This window comes from Lissotriton helveticus, chromosome 4_1, assembly GCF_964261635.1.
Source record: "Lissotriton helveticus chromosome 4_1, aLisHel1.1, whole genome shotgun sequence".
Taxonomy (NCBI): domain Eukaryota; kingdom Metazoa; phylum Chordata; class Amphibia; order Caudata; family Salamandridae; genus Lissotriton; species Lissotriton helveticus.
This window is the reverse complement of record NC_136063.1, coordinates 1,526,174,141-1,526,194,319: the sequence shown is the minus strand read 5'-3', so window position 1 is coordinate 1,526,194,319 and position 20,179 is coordinate 1,526,174,141. Positions and strand designations below refer to the sequence as shown.

General features: G+C 46.4%; 1 protein-coding gene across 1 annotated transcript in view; it reads left to right on the top strand.

Moving 5' to 3' along the window:
* ACSS2 (acyl-CoA synthetase short chain family member 2) overlaps positions 1 to 20,179 on the top strand; it is a 181,375-nt gene that overhangs the window by 140,893 nt on the left and 20,303 nt on the right. The window contains exons 10-11 of the mRNA XM_078686275.1: positions 830 to 963; positions 10,255 to 10,387. Of these exons, the coding sequence (XP_078542401.1) occupies positions 830 to 963; positions 10,255 to 10,387 (267 nt within the window). The remainder of the gene's footprint in view (positions 1 to 829; positions 964 to 10,254; positions 10,388 to 20,179) is intronic.

Below are 20,179 nucleotides of genomic sequence, written 5' to 3'. Positions count from 1 at the left end.
TCATTTACAATGGCAATAGATTAAACTCTTGCAAACGAACGACCCGTTCGGCTAAAAATAGTTAAAAAAAGCGTTAGGAGAGAGCATGTCCACAGAGCTATTTGAGAAAGTAGTGCTCTGAGGCTCTAATTAAAGCCTACCGAGTAACAACACATGTAACGGGTGTCGCCATGGGAGCTTACAAAATGAGACAAGGCGGTACTAAGGAGGGACTACTGAACTGGATTGACCAATGAACAGCCACAGGTTACAGTGGACAATGACACAAGCCAATGAAAAATATGGGCGGAGAGCTTCAAGTCCCTACCAGAATATAGCATGCCTCGCAGAGCAGCGCATGCACTGCCTAGGCTCGACCTAAAAAAAATGGTATTTCTGAAGACATTAACCCTATGTTTAGTTGGATCTTTGTCTCACTATCCTAAATGGAACTCGATCTGCAGAGAAGACGTTCCTCTCTTTGTGAAGCTGGCATCTCATGCTGGTGTTTTTCCCTTGTGGAGGGGTTCGCCAGGTTACCTTTGCATATTAATGGACTTCAAAATGTAGATTTTAGTGCATGCCCACCATCTAGGTCAATTAGGAGCATATTTGCGTACAAAGAATACAAATCAGAAACACATATCTATGGGTGATCAGATTAAGGACCTCACAGTTATCAGTGATTCAGATTGTCCTAGAATTAGACCAATATGTCACTAACCATAGAAACAGAACATGTTGTTTCAAGCATATGAACATATTAGAAGTCATCCAATGAAATGTGTGTTCTTGCAAAGAACAGCCTCCTGTAATGTTTCTAATTGCAAACCTTTTTTATCTCTCAAAGTTTGAAGGGGTCCCTATCTACCCACACGTGGGAAGAATGTGGGAAATAATTGAGAAGTACAAAGTGACGAAGTTCTATACTGCTCCCACCGCAATCCGCCTGCTCATGAAGTACGGACCAGAAGTCGTAAATAAGTAGGTGGTCCAAGTTTTTTCTTGTTTGAACTATACAACCCCTCGGTCCGAGGGACGGTAATATATTTGATTTATATACTATTAGGCTGTCACCTGTGAAGCATGCTACTACACACTGGATTTTTTTCTTAACCCCTTGCGTGCTGCCGTCGTCCAACGGCCGACGGCAGCACTGCCTCGCTAGTGCTGCCGTAGGCCAACGGCCAACACGGCCCGCCCATTTTGCGGAAGTGCCGCACTGCTGCGAAATCGTGGCTGCAGCAAAGGGATTAAGAGTACGTTTATGTTGTTTATACAATTTTTAAAAAAGAGTACGTGTATGTGATAATCGTGATTGTTTTTGTCATACTGCTCTCAAACACATGGTGGTGCTATAGTTTTGTATAAACAAAAGGAATCCTACTGGGGTAAGGAAAGAGTGTTCGTCACGTGGTGTGGGAGCACTCAGTGTTTGATAAAATACCCCTCACACACCAAAAGGCCCCTTGGTGTCATGCTTCATCATTGGGGTCTTCGCACCCTTCTAACGGGATGCGGCGTGCTGCGACCTACGACTACGCGGGAGCACTTATAGTAATGACTATATGTGGTGCATGTGAATGGGTATATTATATATGTGAGTGGTGGGTTGAGGTGAAAAAATTAAAAAGCACCTGGCTCGTGGGTTGACTAGAAAAAGTTTATTCAAGACCCCGGGCTGGTACTGTTAAAAGAAGTGAAGTGCGAGCTGAAACTGTCGTGATTATGGACAGTACCTCAGGTGTGCGTCGACATGTTTCGGAGGCAAAGCTCCTTCTTCAGGACGGGGGCACAACTTCCCCACCTTACTCACGTTTCACTAATTATAGAAAAAATTTATTTTGTTAATTTAACAAAAAAGTGAAAAAGATATATATACATGTGTTTGCAATTAAAGGCTACTGTGTGCCTACAGCGGGTTACTTCAAGTCGATGCGATTTGCATCACCTGAAAAAGGAAAAGAAAACATGGTCACCCAAGACATGGGTAGTTCAAACAGATGCAATCACCTGGAACAAACCAAATGCTTATTAGCCCTGTGGGAAAAAAATGGAAACTTACAATCACATACAACATAGAAACATAAAACACCCTAATAATGTTATAGAAGCTCTGGTCATACTTGTCAGGTGATCCTTGCTTGCTTCATGAGCATTCAAGAACGTTTGGGGGGTGATTGCTGTATGCAATCTAAAGTAGAAAAAATGATGCAGTTTTTAATGCAGGTTTTAGCTTGTTGTTTTACTCACTTTTTTGCCTTTACAGATGCTTGTTGCAAAACCTATACTCACGGACTCAGGATTACTCTTCCTCCGTCTTACCCCACACGCTGCTCCGCTGAACTGAATAGGGAGCCCATGGTGTATGGTATTTATACTCGAAATTAGGTGTTAATTAGTTGCCTTATCCCCGGCTAGGCGGATGTCAGTTTGTGCCCCTCTATGGGTAATCCGGCAATAATTAGGAATTCGGAGAGTAAGTTACTTAATTGCAAGCCCTTTTAAGGAAGATCCGGGCAGCCCCGGTGAGTGTTTGCCTCGAAGTTGGGCTAGTGTGATTCGCGCATGCACGTACAACACTAACCGGTCGCGCATGCTCAGTAAGTACAGTTGCTACTGTGCAAGCGCTAAGGACAGAAGGTTCCCACCGTGCATGCGTGTAACGGAAAAGTTATTCGGGATCTTAGCTACAACCATCGAGTTTGCATTATTCGCCAATAAATGTTGTTGTTAACCCAGCAATCTTACAATCGGCAATAACCTATGATTAGCTATTGTTTATTTTGTGCCTATAACTTAGCTATAGGCAGATCGAAGGGCCCAGTAATTAACCAGGGCATATTGAAGGCAACACCAGTGTGCTGTCAGATCAAGTGGACAACTGTCCCCATGGGACCTCGTCATTCAGCCCACTGATATGGGTGCCCAGTCGAAACACCCATCTCTGCTCCTTTTCGATTAGGCCTTTATCAGATGGTAACTGTTCGATAACCGACCACTTCAGGTCTTTGACGCAGTGTTGGGCATTGAGGTAGTGCGTAGCCATTTTTGTCATGCTTTTTTTACAACGGACATTGCTTTTGTGTTCCCCAAACCGTATTTTGATGGCCCTTGTGGTCATGCCCACGTATTCCATGCCACATGGGCACGTGATTAGATACACCACGTTTTTGCTATTGCAGTTGGTCATCTTTCGCTGTTCCCACGTGGTTCCGTTACTGAATGTTAATTGTGTGCTTTTCTGTGTCAGGTAACAACTGCTGCAATTACCACAGGGGAAGTGGCCCTGTACTCCTAAGGCGGGTTGTCTGGCTTCATTGGTTGGTGTGGGTCGTGTATGCACCAGTATGTCCTTCAGGTTCCTGCCCCTGCGGTGTGCAAACATCGGTTTCTCCAATTCTAAAGTACCGCATGTTAATATGTCCCAATGTTTGTTAACAAGTTTCGAATCTTCGTTTGACATTGTACTATATGTTGTGATGCATATTGGTCGTCTGACCGCCGGTGTTGCTTGTTGTCTGTCCTCCAGTAGAGCCTTTCTGTTGTTGTTTTTTGCTCTCTTCATGGCTTTATCTATTATCTTCACAGGGTATTTTCTCTGTTTCAGTTTTCCTATTAGATCGCGGGCCTGGGTTCTGAATTCAGATAACTCACTGCAGTTACGCCTTAGGCGTAAAAATTGGCCATATGGTAAGTTCTCTCTGAGGTGTCTGGGGTGGAAACTATCATACCTCAGTAGGCAGTTCCTGGCCGTAGGTTTAAAATGGGTCGTTGTTTTGAGCCTACCCCCTTCCGCATAAATGTTCAAGTCCAGAAATACTAGAGATTGGTTGGAACATGAACTGGTAAACTTCAAAAAGGCGTTCTGGTTATTTAACCATGAAAGGAATTCTTCCGCCAATTGTTGGTCACCCTCCCAGATGACCAGGACGTCATCTATATATCTTTTCCAGGTTTTGATGTTATTCCTGTATGGGTTCTGTGGGTGAAGGATTTTGTTTGACTCTAAGTGATGCACATAGAGCCCAGCCAGACCCGGAGCAAAAGTACTGCCCATGCTGGTCCCATGGCTTTGTAGGTAGATGGTTGACGTGTACTGGAAGAAATTCTTCTGTAGTGCCAGAGAAATGCACTCCAGAACGAGGTCCGAGGTGTTTGGTATTTCCAAGGTGTTGTGAAAAGTACCTCTTCGATAATCAGGAGCGTTTCGTCGTGTGGTAAGCTTGTATACAAGCTCTCCATGTCCAAACTCATCAGGAGCTGGTTCGTTGGATCAAAAGTCTGGTCCTGTAGGAGTTGTAGGACAGATTTGGTGTCCTTCAGATAGGTGTCTGTAGATTGTACCAAAGGGCGCAGGAATGCGTCCGCGAATTTTGATAGGGACTCCAAGATTGAGCCTATGCCCGATACTATGGGTCTTTTTGGTGGGTTTGTGATGTTTTTGTGAATTTTGGGAATACAGTAGAAGTAGGGGATGCGTGGTGCTGTCTGTGCCAAGAAAGCGGCTTCTTTTTTACTCAGCCAGTCATGCGCTAGACCTTCTTCTATCATGCCTCCTATTCTGATGCGGAGATTTTCAGTGGGGTCTTCTTGTAGAATTGTGTAGTTCCGTCTATCTGCCAACAGTCTCAGGCATTCTGTGTCGTATGCCTCATTAGTTTGCAGGACTATGGCACCGCCCTTCTCAGCCGGTTTTATTATTATGTCTCTGTTGCTAGCCAGTTCTTTTATGGCTAGGTGTTCCAGTTTACTGGTATTGTGGAAGGTGTTGGTATCCATCAGGTTCTGTTTGTTGACTTCCGTCATAATGGCTTTTTCGAATGTTAGCAATCCAATGGGTAACATTGTATCCGTAGGAGTGAAGGACGACTTGGGTCGAAGACCTGTATCTCTTGGTTCCACGGTCGGGGTTTTGTCTTGGAAGAAGACCTGTAGCTTCAATTTTCTAATGAAGTCTTGCATCTCCATGTTCAGTCTGAATATGTCAGGTTTGTGAGTCGCATCGACTTGAAGTAACCTGCTGTAGGCACACAGTAGCCTTTAATTACATACACATGTATATATAGCTTTTTCACTTTTTCGTTAAATTAACAAAATAATTTTTTTCTATAATTAGTGAAACGTGAGTAAGGTGGGGAAGTTGTGTCCCCGTCCTGAAGAAGGAGCTTTGCCTCCGAAACATGTCGACGCACACCTGAGGTACTGTCCATAATCACGACATTTTCACCTCGCACTTCACTTCTTTTAATAGTACCAGCCTGGGGTCTTGAATAAACATTTTCTAGTCAACCCACGAGCCAGGTGCTTTTTAATTTTTTCACCTCAACCCACCACTCACATATATAATATACCCATTCACATGCACCACATATAGTCATTACTATAAGTGCTCCCGCGTAGTCGTAGGTCGCAGCACGCCGCATCCCGTTAGAAAGGTGCGAAGACCCCAATGATGAAGCATGACACCAAGGGGCCTTTTGGTGTGTGAGGGGTATTTTATCAAACACTGAGTGCTCCCACACCACGTGACGAACACTCTTTCCTTACCCCAGTAGGATTCCTTTTGTTTATACGATTATGTCTGTGGAGTAAGAATCCTTCTGTGTTACTCTACCTCCCTCTTTTGTTAATTTATCGGTGCTATAGTTTTACCTGGGGTTATATAAAGAATAGCGCAGACATGTTCTCACAGAGTTTACATGGAGTTGAGCAAAGGCACCAACTTTGCCCAGTACTAGTTCCCACCAGGCTTCCCCCACGACCTCCCGTGGCATTTCACCTCAGTAGGGATGGTGAGTGAATTGGGTGATGATGTGGTTATCAACGGAGAGTGCAACACCTCGCTGTTACCTTTGGCCTGATTTAGATCTTGGCACAATGGTGACAGATATCCGATCCACTGAAATATAAATTCCATTATATCCTATGGGATTTATATTTCAGTGGTTGAGATATCTGTCACCGTTGTGACAGAGTAACCCATCCACCATGATCTAAATCAGGCCCCTTGTCTGCGCTGTGGCCCTGCAGGACTGCCTGGCAGAATCTTTACCTGGCATTTGCGGTAGACTTGAAACAGATTCCTGTGAAGTCTCGGAGAGAGGGAGATGGGAAAATATCTTGAAGCTGATGGCCCCCACTGCCTCCCAACCACTTTCCTTTCACACTGCCATACTGGGAAATCAGGCCCTGGGTATGGCAAACAGATTCTAACATGGCGACTGTTCTTCGGGCTGCTGACATGAGTCGGGGTGAGGTACCCTTCATCTGTCTTATTGACAGTACCCTAACTTAATAATTGGTGGCCACGCCGTGTGTGGACGAACTGTGGCATCCAAGGTATAAAATGAGGCAAAAAATGGCTGATCAGAAGATACCACCTAATTAGACCATTGTTATGTAAGCTTTTTGAGGAGGTAACATGACTGGACATGTATGAAAGTGAGTTCAGAGGAAGGAAAAGAAAATCACTCTGGGGCTCAGATGTGAAGGGATCTTAGTTGTTCAGTCTACGGAGTCAGTTAGAAATGTGGAGATAGAACTCCCTTCCTGAACCCTGAGCCTTGTTACCCTGTGGGTCCGCAGAGACTGGTTCATTTGAAGGTCTGATGAGTTCATGCTTTGGAGTATGGACATGGCTAAAGATTTTTTGAAGCACACATTTTAATATACTTCTGAAATATTCTTGCTTTTTGGAAGTTCTGAAATTTCCGAATCCTGGTTGAGTTCCTGTAAATGGATTTACCAGGGGACTTAGGAATGACTTGGAAGTTGGAATGCATTGTTTGTAGGACATGATTGGATGGCTGCAAGCTTTTATATAGCGTACACTGCTGTCTAGACACCCTCTAAGCACTGCTCATTCTGGTCTAACTGAGACCTAAATCATTCTTCTACTGAGTGACCGAATAGGAGGTGAGGTTGTGACAATTCAGCTTCGATTGGTAACCAATGATACCCCAATGTATTCTGGTACTCACAGCCTTTCACATCATAGCCTTTCATCTTTTTCTCAATATAAAGTCAGATTGAGTGTAAGCAATCTTTGCATGCATATTAAGGTATTTCAGACTTCAAAATAGATCCATTTTTAACAGTTTCTCTGTTTCGAATTTTAGAGAGAGTAACTATCAAGAACCTTCATTCAGAGGTAATACTGTTACACCTCGGCAGAAGAACTTCAGGCTCCTGAAGCACACACAGAATGTACACACCAACAGTTGTGTGTACAATCGTGATCTGAGCGCATACCTAAGAACCCAATTTAAATGGTGTACGCACTGTATACTTAAAGAGACGGAATAGGTCCTTCTATAAGAATAAAAGTCACCCACTGTAGCTTTATGGTGCCCTTAAATAGCACACCCTACAGTTCATTGGTTAAGTTGAATCGCTTAATTAGCATTTACATTTCAAAAACTCTTTCAACTGAAAACTTTCTGGTGATTTACTCTATTGTTTACACTGCGATACACTATTAGAAATGCATAAGGTCAAAGGGTGAGACAGTAAGCTCCACCCTCCAACCATATTCGTAGACGGAAATGTAAGCCAAAAATTGTCCTTCCAGTGTTGTTTCCATTGGACTTGCATTGCTTTTTTGTGAAAATACATATTACCTGAGAGGCTGTAGCAGGATTGAGACATTGTTCGCGGTGAAATGCTAAGGCTTTACAATTTGGCCTGCAACTGTTCTTTCAGACGCACAGGTGTTCACCCTATGGATATGTGAAGTTAAAGTTCTCTTCTATGCAATTAATCACCCTTTACACTGTAATGTCTTGTGTATTCTAGAGTGCGGGACCCTTATGGTCCCTAACCCACTCTGTATTATAGTGATGTAAGTGATTGGGTGTGGTTGGTAAAATTAATGATGCAGTATGTGTCAGTTAACGGTTACACTCTGAGAAATAAAGAGGTGTAATACAGAGCTCCGTGTGTGACGTGATTCATTTACATGCTACTGGGCTGGGGATGACGCTACAACTGGCGACGAGATAGGGAATATGTAAACCTCGCAACCCGAAGAGTCAAGAGTGGTCTCCCAGAGAGTTTACTGAGGTCCAGCAAACTGCGTGTGCATGCCAGGTGTGCCTCAGTCGAAATGAAGAATCGACGGTTGGGGCACGTGGAGTCAAAGTGCACCTCCAGCCAGACCTTTGAAGAAAGTGAAGGCCCCACAGAAGGTTTTATTTATCATAGTTCAAAAAAGTACCAATATGACAGAAATAAGAAAAGCGACACCACAGTGTAACACAGAACCCTCATTCATACAATGCGGACACGTCATAGGCAATATCAACCAGGTACAGAAAGCGCAACATCCAGTGACAGTCAGGTGTCAGATAACTCTGCAAGCAGAAGTAGATAAGCACAAAGAAGCACTAGGAGGCAGATTAACCAGGTGTAAGAAAGCTTGGAGTAACGCCAAAGGTGGCGAGCCTCAGATACAAGAAATGAGCATCTACTTACCCAGAATCTAGAGTGAAGAGAGTCATCCGACCTCAGCGCCAGGTGAGTGGCGGTAGGAAAAGAGCAATATTTCATCTCTTATCATGGCTGCTGAAGAAAGCGCCCGAAACGGTGCTGCAGCCTTCCTAAAACATCCATCCATTTTCAATGTTGCCAAGAAGCAGAATATTGGCGCTAGATGGAGCCTCTGGATTGAAGCTTTCAATGATTTCATGATGTGCTTGAAGAAGCAAATGACAAAAAAATTACCAAGTATCTCAAGTAGCAGGGGACGGAGTGAAGAAAGTGACAGAGAAAATACAAAGAGGTGAAGAAACTTCATACTGTCAAAATAAAGAAGTGCTGAACACCAAATTCAATCCAATGCAGAACGTTGTCTATGATAGGTACATCTTCAATCAGGAGAGACAGAGAGATGGCGAAACGACAAATGACTTTGTTGCAAGGCTTCAAATGCTCATCAAACACTGTAAAATCAATTAATTCAATGACGAAGAAGCCATTTGTCTCAGAGTCATAGATTGTTGGCTGCCGATTCCTTCAGATGCTAGATGCTGAGAGAGACACTCAGTCTGGAGCATGTGCTTATGGTGGCCAGAGCTGAAGAACGTGCCGACAAACAAGCAGCTAACATGGAGGCCGGAGGAGCTCACAGGAACTATGATGTCTGTGTGTGTGTGTGTTTTGATTGTACTTTTTATTTAACAAAGAGTGAGATGTAGTGTCTTGTGTAATATAGAGCGTGGGACCTCTACGGTTCCCTAACGGACTGTGTAGTCTAGTGACCTAAGTGATTGGGTGTGGTTATCAAAATTCATGACACAGTACGTTTCAGTTAACGGTTACACTCTCAGAAATAAAGACGTGTACTACCAAACTCTGTGTATGGAATGGTTAATTTACATGCTACTGGGCTGGGGAGGACGCTACATTCTGTTATATAGTTACAAGTCACTGAGGCATTCTGGTGTCTTCTAAAGGCACTTGATGTGTGTCCTGGGGCCTGTTTATGATGAGCAAACTTCACAATGATTTGTAATATATCTGATTACGTTCAGTTTGTGTTTCCTAATTCTATATAAAAACGGAGTACTGTCATTTATCATTCACTGACTTTTGTTGTGTTTGCAGATTGCATAGATATTGTTATGTTTATTTTGGTTACTATTGTTGTTATTATAATGCTTATAATATAGTAATTATTATGATTGAATTAATATAATAGATACAATGGATATTATGATTCTTTCATTTATTCTTCCTCCTCTTATTGATAATTATAACCAGTCATCTTCATTATTACGATTATTATTAATCCTAATAATAGAATCATTATGTGAGTAATAATATAAATATTGAAATAATAAACAAATTAACCATAATAATCATAAAATATCTTTGTATTCTGCAAAGTCCACAATCGTCCTTCTCTATATGCATTTGAATAATACATGCCAGTATTTTTCCTTTATATATAATTAAGTATGATTACGTAAACCTGTTATAAGTATCATGATTGATAATAAGACAAATATACAAGTAATACACATTAATATTTTATGTGCTATAGTTTGCTAAATGAAGATCGTGACGGTGTTTCATAAGTGTCAATGAGGACAGCATTGTTACATTAATGTATTGTTGTGTGTGAAATAGTGTGTTCGTTTTGAAATGAGGTATTGACTAATAAATGTGAATCTTTAGCCTAAACTTGCTATTTATCACTTCATCATTTTAGGATAAGGCAAAAGGCTTTTTTTAAAAGGCTTTGATTGATTTCATTTTTGTATTTTTTCCTAGATATGATCTAAGCTCATTGAAAATCCTGGGATCAGTAGGAGAACCTATAAACCCTGATGCATGGTTGTGGTACTACAACGTAGTAGGCAACGGAAAGTGCCCCATTGTGGACACTTTCTGGCAGACGGAAACGGTGAGTAACTATTTGCCTGGGGAAAAACAAATTCTCCAAAAATTGCAGTTGCTGTTGAATTCGTTAAACAGAGTTAATAATTCTCAAACGTACACTGCATGAAGATTTAAGTCCCCTTATATTTTCGACTGGAAGAGCAAGATATAAAACAAGTCCCTCTTGCCCCAATTTCCTCAGCAAAGGATCACTGCATTTTCTTCTGGTCCTTCACTTACCATGCCCCACGCATCACTGCTCACAAAATCTTGTATCATAGGAAAATCACACTTACACGTGCTTACTTTGTGCTGCTGGTTGCAAGTGGTGGGCATTCATCTTTGGGAACCACGACATATTTTTCATCATCAGACTTTGACCTAGAATAAGAGAGAGAAAGAAGGAGGAAGGGAAAGATAATACAACAGTGGAAAAGAGAGAAAGCCTGGATGAAAAAGAACCTGTAAGAATGTGCTAAAAAGACAGGAAATGTAGGGTGGTGGAGGGAAGAGGAATGAGTTGGTATCAAAATAAGGGAGCCTTGGTCTTTGGCTCAGTCCTTAATTTGTGCCAGTGGTTTCTGGTGCTCAGCACTAGCACTTACTTACACGGCCAGTAATATGGTTTCCTTTCACGTAGGCAGCGGTTGTGAGGATGAAGATCATTTTTAACCAAACAAAATGCAAGTGGTTGGGCAGCTGCATTTTGTCCAAGTCGTCTTCTGAACTGCTCTCCCTCTCACCCATTTGTCACTGGCCCTGCATCCTGCCGGGGGCCTCCCATTGGCTCATGGCTGAGCTAGGCGTGGCAGGCTGGGAAAGTGCAGGCAATGAATTAAGTGCAGACTTCATGCACTCCTCGCTGGCTGGTCCCACAGTGCCTCTCTTCCCTCAGAAGTGGCCTCGGTACCTAATTTGAGCCAGTGGTTCCCGGTGGTGCCACCGTCACTTATTTTTGGGGACCAACACTTATTTTTTCCCATCAGATATTTCCCTAGCGTAAGAGAGGGAAAAACACACAAATCAGAAAGAGGAAGAGAAATACGGCAAACCCGTCACAAGGGGAGAACACAGGAACCTGCACAAATCAGATAAAATGTCAGGGAGTGTCTGGTAGTGGGTTAAAGAGGAAGGAGGTGGATTTTAGGCTGTCAGTCTTGTATGCTGCGTGACGATGTTTAATTGCACCAGCCGCAGGCTTCGGAGCAGAAACGCCTATATCATGAAAGCTGCCTGCGTGTACCACCCTGAAGGTGTGAGGCGCAGGCGTAAACTAGATCCTGAAATCATCACCTGCTTCTGAGAGGTAAGTAGTCAGGTGGGGTAGGAAGGGTGCAACTGAAAGTCACTGTGCCTTCTTTCTTTAATAAGAAATAATGTCCCGACACCGCCAGTGGTGCGCAAGGGTGCCATTGTACGCATCCCCGCCCCCAGGGACAACCAATTGGCCCTCTGTTGCCAGGTGCTGCTGCTGGACAGAACTTTTGTGATGGACCTCAGTGTGGGTCTGCCAGTGAGTGCATGTCGTCGTGTCTCCCCCTTTATCTTTTTATTTTTTATTTTACGGTGTTTTATATAGCGCAAACTTATACCCGAAGGCATCGGGTATCAGAGCGCTTTACATAGCACCAGTTGCGTTACATGAAGACACATTAATTTTTGTTAGGCACGGGGAGATTAAGTGATTTGCCCAGAATCACAGGATGTTCAGCATCTTTGCCGAGACTCAAACCCAGTTCACCAGATTCAAGGTCGACCGCCCTGGCCGTTAGGCCAACTCCTCTCCCCAATCTGGTCTCATTCAACAGACTTGCTTATGCAGAGAGAGAGAAACTGTGCCAGTCAGGCATAGTCTGGTGCAGCATGTGCTCCCCACCAGGGCCGGACTGCCCGTAGCGGGCACCGGGCGTTTCCCCGGCGGGTCGCTAGGGTGGGGGCTGGTTTTGGTCCTCTGGGGGGCCGTTTTTGTTACAGGGGGCCTGCAATATCGGCCCCCTGTAACAAAATCGGCGAAAACCGGCTCGAGCAAACGGCTCGGCCGCAGCCCCCTTTCACACCCAGGGGGCCCGGCCGAGCAGTTTGCCAGGGCCTGGTTTCAGTGCACAGTCGGGCCCTGCTCCCCACTCAACCCATGCTCACCCGCCCCTTTTAATCACAGTTGAAGATCTTATTAACCCTTTGCTAAACAAAAAGATCACCTACTCATGATTTAATCACCACACTCTTTGTATAACTAAGTAATGTCAGCTTAGCTCTGGTAACCATGTGTACTTATTTTCATTTATTTCATAAATGCTGATTGTAGTTATATCGCCGGCTGCTTCTTTTTGAAAACTAATCAACGCAGGGAGAGTCAAAGTCAAGACCCACACTTCACGACTCCCATTTCCAGTGTGGTTGCAGGGGGAGGTCACCATCACTCATATTTTGAGGACTGGGACTTATCTTTCATCATCAGACTTTGACTCAGAGAAAGCAAGAGAAAGGCAGAAAAGGGGTAAGGAAATAGTACGAGAAAGATTGCAAAACAGGGAGAAAGAAGGACTGAAAAAGAACCTGCAAATGGAAGATAAAAGGGTAGCAAGTGTGTGGTGGTACCTGAATAAGGATTGTGGTGGAATCAAGACTATGGTGCCATCTTTCAACCTTTAGGAAGAAGAGCTGCAGGTCTGAGGATGGAGAGCTGGTGTGTTTGATTCACGGCTGGCTACTGGTGCAAGTTCTTCCACAGCATACTAGAGCTGGTGCGTGGTCAAAATACAGCTTAGGACTCTGCCATTGTTGGCATATTTAAATAGGGCAAATTAATCAAATCTGGTTCATTTCGCTCGCTGCATGTGGGATGAAACATTATAGGGGACCTCGGATTTCAGAAATGCAAATAGTCCTGAGGATTGTCTCATGCACTATATAGAGACGGAAACATCAACACAATTTCACTACACCTGTGTAATTTACTCTCCATTAGAACAAATTCTACATCTCTTGGATACGTTCTTCTGATTGTTTTTCTTTAGAGTGCAGTTGAAAAAAATTGACTCACATTCTTATTTTAACATCATGTACAAACTACACAGACATGTACTTTCTTGTTTATAAATACTTAATCTAAACCGTTCGGGAGATAGATGAAAAATCCACACAGTTCCAATAACAGAATTCAGAAAAGAAAGCTTGTGGCTTTTGTGAGGTGTTATAAATGTATGTGTTGTCTTGAGCTTTTGAAAACTACTGGATCTGTTTTTGACTGTCCTGCCTACAAAAAGTTTATTTTGGAGATTTCAGTGGTGCCCACCTTTACATAACCCTCCAACAGTGCAAGAGGCGGGGAATGTCCTGACCTCAGCCTTCCCTTTTTATAAAATCATAACACCTCTGATCTTGTTGTTATCTTCTAGAAATAGAAAAAGGATAAGAAAAGTCTCGGATGAATCATAGATTCTCTGTCTTAAAAAGTACAATATTGGCTTTCACGCCTTGCGATTGAAAGGGGGGATACCAGAAATACGTTGGTAGATGTTGTCCAAGTTTGGTTACATAGCACCAGATAATTAATTTGATTTCTACGTAGTTCTGCACGTTTTAGCCTCTCAGTCATTCTTAACTTCCTAAAGATTCCCTGAATAGCTCCTTCTGGGTTGCAATATCTTTACATGTCTTGCATTGTGTTTTATTGAGGACGCCAACCTCTCTAGCGCCGAACATCTTCACTTCCAGATCCACACCGACCCCAAGACCACACTCCGAGGCACCCTTCTCTACAGGCCACCAGGACCCCGTGCACAGTCCCCTCCGAGGACTACATACTACTGGGAGACCTCAATTTTCACCTGGAAAAGAGCAACGACAACAACGCCACCACCCTTCTGGACAATCTGGCCAACCTCGGACTCAAACAACTTGTTAACACCCCCACTCACTACGCAGGCCACACACTCGACCCCATCTTCACCTCCAGCAAACATATCTCCTTCAGTCACACCACAGTTCTCCATTGGAGGGACCACAGCTGTGTTCACTTTGTATACAAAAAGACCACAACCCACAACCTTCCTCAACCCACTTTGCGAAGAAACTGGAACAAAATCACCATCGACCAGATCTCCTCATCGCTTCTTCAAAATCCCCCGGCCCACTCTTCGAACGCCAACGAAGCAGCCACTAACCTCACTCAATGGCTAACGAATAGCGCCGACAACCTAGCACCTTTGAAAAAACGTCAAATCAAACTAGGCAGCAAAAACGCTCCCTGGTTCAACGGTGATCTTAAGACATCCAAGAAACTCTGTCGCTCCCTTGTGAAGGCCTGGAAAAAAGACCCAAACACCAGCACCTAGGACGCCCTCAAAAACGCCACCCGCACACACCACCAACTGATCCGGACTGCCAAGAAAGCTGCACTTAAAGAACGTCTAGACAACAACGCCCACAACAGCAAGGAATTATTCAACATCGTCAAAGAATTTACCAACCCCTCAGCCAACTCCAACGACATCACTCCCTCTCAAACCCTCTGCGACTCTCTTGCCTCGTTCTTCCACAACAAAATCGCAGACATCCACAACAGCTTCGACAACCAACACGGAGACCAACCCACCCAACCTTCTGCCGTACCCTCACCCCCCAATCAGAACATCCTTACTGATTGGAACCCAATCTCCACTGAGGACACCATTCGCCTGATGACCTCCATTCACTCAGGATCCCCCACAGACCCATGCCCTCACCATATCTTCAACAAAGCTGACTCCATCATAGCACCACACCTCCGAGACGACATCAACTGCTCCCTCAACTCTGCCACCTTCCCGGAAAGCTGGAAACACGCCGAACTCAGCGCCCTTCTGAAAAAACCCACAGCTGACCCCACCGAACTCAAAAACTACCGCCCCATCTCGCTCCTACCATTCCCGGCCAAAGTCATCGAGAAAGCCGTCAACAGCCAGCTCGCCGCCTTCCTCGAAACCAACAAATCCATCGACCCCTCACAGTCCGGCTTCCGAGCAAAACACAGCACTGAGACCGCACTCATCGCAGCAACAGACGACATTCGAACCCTACTGGACAATGGAGACACAGTCGCCCTCATCCTCCTTGACCTCTCCGCAGCCTTCGACACAGTCTGTCATAACACCCTCCTACAACGCCTCAGAAACATTGGAATCCAAGGAAAAGCACTGGATTGGATCACCTCGTTCCTTACCGGAAGAACTCAGAGAGTCCGCCTTCCACCATTCAAGTCAGAAGCCACTGAAGTCATTTGCGGCGTGCCACAAGGATCTTCACTCAGCCCCACTCTCTTCAACGTATACATGAGCCCCCCCGCGACCATCGCACGCCAACATAACCTCAACATCATCTCCTACGCTGATGACACTCAACTGATCCTCTCACTCACCAAAGACCCGAACACCGCCAAAACCAACCTACATGAAGGAATGAAAGAAGTAGCCGAGTGGATGAAACACAGCCGTCTGAAACTGAACTCAGACAAAACAGAAGTCCTTATCTTAGGCACCTCCCCTTCCGCCTGGGATGACTCTTGGTGGCCAGAGGCCCTTGGAAAAGCACCCACCCCGACGGACCACGCACGGAACCTGGGCATCATCCTGGACTCCTCACTCTCGATGAACAGACAAGTCAACGCCGTATCATCATCGTGCTTCAACATTCTTCGCATGCTCAAAAAAACATTTAGCTGGATCCCCACCGAAACCAGAAAAACGGTCACCCACGCACTGGTCACGAGCCGCCTGGACTACGGTAACACCCTATACGCCGGTACCACCGCAAAACTTCAGAAAAAACTCCAACGCATCCAGAACGCTTCAGCCAGACTCATACTAGACATCCCGCGTAAAGACCACATTTCTAGTCACCTGAAAAACCTCCACTGGCTCCCCGTCAATAAGAGAATAACATTCCGCCTCTTAACCCACGCACACAAAGCACTTTACGAACTCGGACCCGAATGCCTCAACACACGACTTTCCTTCTACACCCCCTCCCGCCAGCTACGCTCCTCCAACCAAGCCCTCGCTGCCATTCCCCGCATCAACAAAACCACCATGGGAGGTAGATCCTTCTCCTACCTGGCAGCTAAAACCTGGAACTCACTCCCCATTCACCTTCGCCTCACTCAGAACCACCTAGCATTCAGAAAGCAACTTAAAACTTGGATATTCGACAAGTAACTCCCCACCCTTCCTCAAGCGCCTTGAGACCCTCTGGGTATGTAGCGCGCTATATAAATAACTTGACTTGACTTGACATAACATTCATTACCGTCTGTACAACCACTACACGTAAGTGCTGGAGTGGGCCTTCTGCTAAGCAAGTTCACTCAGTTGCTCTGTGGCTGCAGAGTTTCACTCAGTATTAACGATCAGGCGCTCACCCTTTCCTCAGAGCTCAAGAGGCCTGTTATCCTCAGCAGTCTCAAGACTTAAAACTAATTATCTCAATGGCAACCCATACCTCTCAGTCAGAGGCCTACAATCATTTGGGCTTTCCTAGTACGTGAAGTAACACTACTTCAGCATTTAGGTGAATGCTTGGTCTATACGATTGTACTGCCAAATTAAAACTACTTTGAATAAACGGATGCGGTGACCCTCTGGGAAGCCTTAAAACCTGTGCTTCGAGGGGTGGACATTGCCTGGTGTGCCGCGGCCCGAGTGGCCCGTAGGGAGGCAATCACTGACGCAGCGGATAGGGTCCGAGAACTGGAGGAGATGTGTACGATTGGGAATGATGCCGCTGCTGTGGGACAGCTGCTCCTGCAGCAACAGTCGTACACCTCCTTGTTGATGGATGAGGCTCGCCAACTCTGGTTGGCTACACAAAGTAGGATCTATCAGTGGGGGGACAAATCCAGCGCTATGCTCTATGGGCTCTGCCAAACTGCGTTCCAGGCACACTCCCTGCCAGGCCTCTGTGATGAGGCGGGTGAAGCGGTGACGGCCCCGTCTGCTATTGCGGCTAGTTTCGCGCGCTATTACGAGTCCCAATATACTCCTCGGGAATCTATCTCAGCGGAGGACGTTGACAAATTCCTGGCAGATCTCCCACCGCGGGCGCTGTCGGATGAGGGGCGAACCAAGCTCGACCTTCCCCTATCGGCAGAGGAGCTGGGCACGGCGCTGGGAGAACTGAATACCGGCAGGGCCCCTGGGCCCAACGGCTTTCCCTGCGAGTTCATGAAGACGTTTCATCTCCAGCTGGGAACATACTATAGGCAAGCGTTAGAAGCGGCCAAGGATAGCGGTCGCCTTCCGGCAGATTGGCGACATGCTGAAGTTGTTGTGTTCTGTAAACCTGGAAGGTCTCCTACACAACATGAGTCTTATAGGCCGATCTCGCTCCTGAATGTGGAGGCGAAACTTCTGGCAAAGGCCTTGGCTAATCGTTTGCTCCCGTACATAGCAGACCTGGTCCACCCGGACCAGGCCGGATTCATGCCCGGCAGGGCGACGCGTCACAATATCAGACGGGCCCAGGTGGTGGTGGAGGCGGCTCGAGCGGCCGGGTTCCCGGCGGCGCTTCTGCTAGCAGACATCGACAGGGCGTTTGACTCCCTAAGTTGGGTCTACCTTCGTGCCCTCCTGTCTCGCCTGAACTTGGGACCCCGGTTTCTTTCCTACATACAACTGTTATATACAGACTTGACGGCGTCCGTGAGAGTGGCTGGGGCGGTGTCCAGCCCGTTCCCTATAGGCCGGGGCACACGCCAGGGCTGCCCCCTCTCGCCTTACCTCTTCGCCCTGGCGATGGAACCGCCTGCGGCCTGGGTGCGTGTGGACGCGCAACTGAGAGGTGTGGAATGGGTGGCGGGTCCGTCTGACAGAATAGCACTTTACGCCGACGACGTCCTGTTCTTTCTTACAGACTTAAATAGGTCCGGGCCGAGAGTCCTGGAAATTATGCGTGTCTTTGGTGAGGTGTCGGGCCTCTGCCTGAACCCGCGGAAGTCTACGCTGTGGACGCTGGGAGACTGTGTGGGTCTGGGGCCCTGGGCGGAGAGGTTGCAGAGAGCTACTGGAGGAATTAAATACCTGGGGATATTCCTGACGGACATCCCGGGGGTCTCATGGGCTCGTAATGTACTGCCTGTGTGGGATCGTGTACGTTCGGACATGATGACGTGGTCCAGAATGCCCTTGAATATCTACGGCCGCTCAGCCATATTTAAGATGGTGGCTCTCCCGCGCCTACTGTACCAGTTGCAGAATCATCCGTACCCTATACCACTGGCATGGTTTCGCCAAGTGAACTCGGCGCTCGGCCAGTTCCTTTGGGCGGGTGGGGTGGCGAGAGTGGCACTTCGCACCTGTTTTCTTTCCACTTACTGCGGGGGGCTGGCCACATCGGACATTTTGTCTTATTACCAGGCATCCCACCTATTGATACTAAACGAATGGTGGTATGGGGATCGGAGTGATCCGGCCTATGCCCTTGAGCGATTCTTGATGGACCCAGACACGCTACACACCATCTTGTATTCAGTGGCGACACGGAAGAAGCTTCCGGTGGTCACACAAGTGGTCTTTCGGGTGTGGCGCAGCGCGCTGCACCGCATGGGCTGGTGGAACAAATTGACGGGGGAAACTCCCCTCTGGCACAATGGGCGACTGCCGGCGTTGACATCCCTGAAGGGTTTTAGTGGCTGGGACGCAATAGGTATATCGGCCCTGGGTCATGTAATGAAAGGCACGGTTCTTAAGACGTTCCAAGCCCTGCAAGAGGAATATGATATGCCCCCAACACAGTTTTTTCGATATCTACAACTCCGACACGCCCTGTCTCCCTCCCTGGTCGGTCTCGACTCACTGCCCGAATTCAGCCCGCTGGAGGCCAAGGTCTTCATGGGTGAGTTGGGCACGAAGAAAATCTCCAGCATATACCAAACGTTAATTACGCATTGCTCCTCTTCTCTAGACACTCTGCGATCTGCTTGGGAGGGGGACATAGGAGACCTGGAGGAAGAGGACTGGAGGGAAGCCCTGGAAGCCCCGAGGGGGGCAGCGATAGCGGTTCGCCTGCGCTTTATCCAGTTCAAATACTTGCACAGGGCCTATTATACTAGAGAGAGGTTATGGAGGGCGGGCCTGATAGCCTCCCCTGATTGCTTGCGGTGTGGCAGTGCGATTGGAACCTTCGTACATACGGTGTGGGAGTGTGTTAAACTGGCGAGGTTCTGGTCTGGTGTCTGGGACTGTCTGTCTGAAGTGTTGGGGTGGGACCTTCCCCGCACACCGCAATTGGGCCTTTTACATGTTATGGAACAAGTGGGGGGTAACATTTATAAGCGACACTTACTGCTTTTAGGCCTTACAGTGGCCAAACGTGATATCGCCCGCGCCTGGAAGGACACAAGATCTCCCCTGTTAGGGGTATGGAAAAGGGGATTAGACTTCTGTATGGGGCTGGAGCGTCCGGTGTTTGTAGCCAGGGGTTGCCCCCAAAAGCATTTTAAAATCTGGAAGAGATGGGCGGAATATAGAGGGTTGTGGCTGGAACCGCCGACAAGTCAGGATAGTGATGATGGACACCCGCTTGTGGATCTGGGGTGAACGGACTCACGCACGAACTTTGCTACTGCATTGAATTAACTATTGGACCACGCTGACACTGTGAGGGGTTAGGGGTGGGATCCGGGCGGGAGACTCTTAGGATGGGGGTTTGAGGGGAAAGGGAGTTTAGGGATGGGTGGACCTATTGAATACTGCTTGCATAGCTTGATGTTGATGATTACTGTTTGCACACTATTTCTCTGGTGTTCAGGGAGTGGTGCCGTTTTTTTTTGCTATGCTTCAAC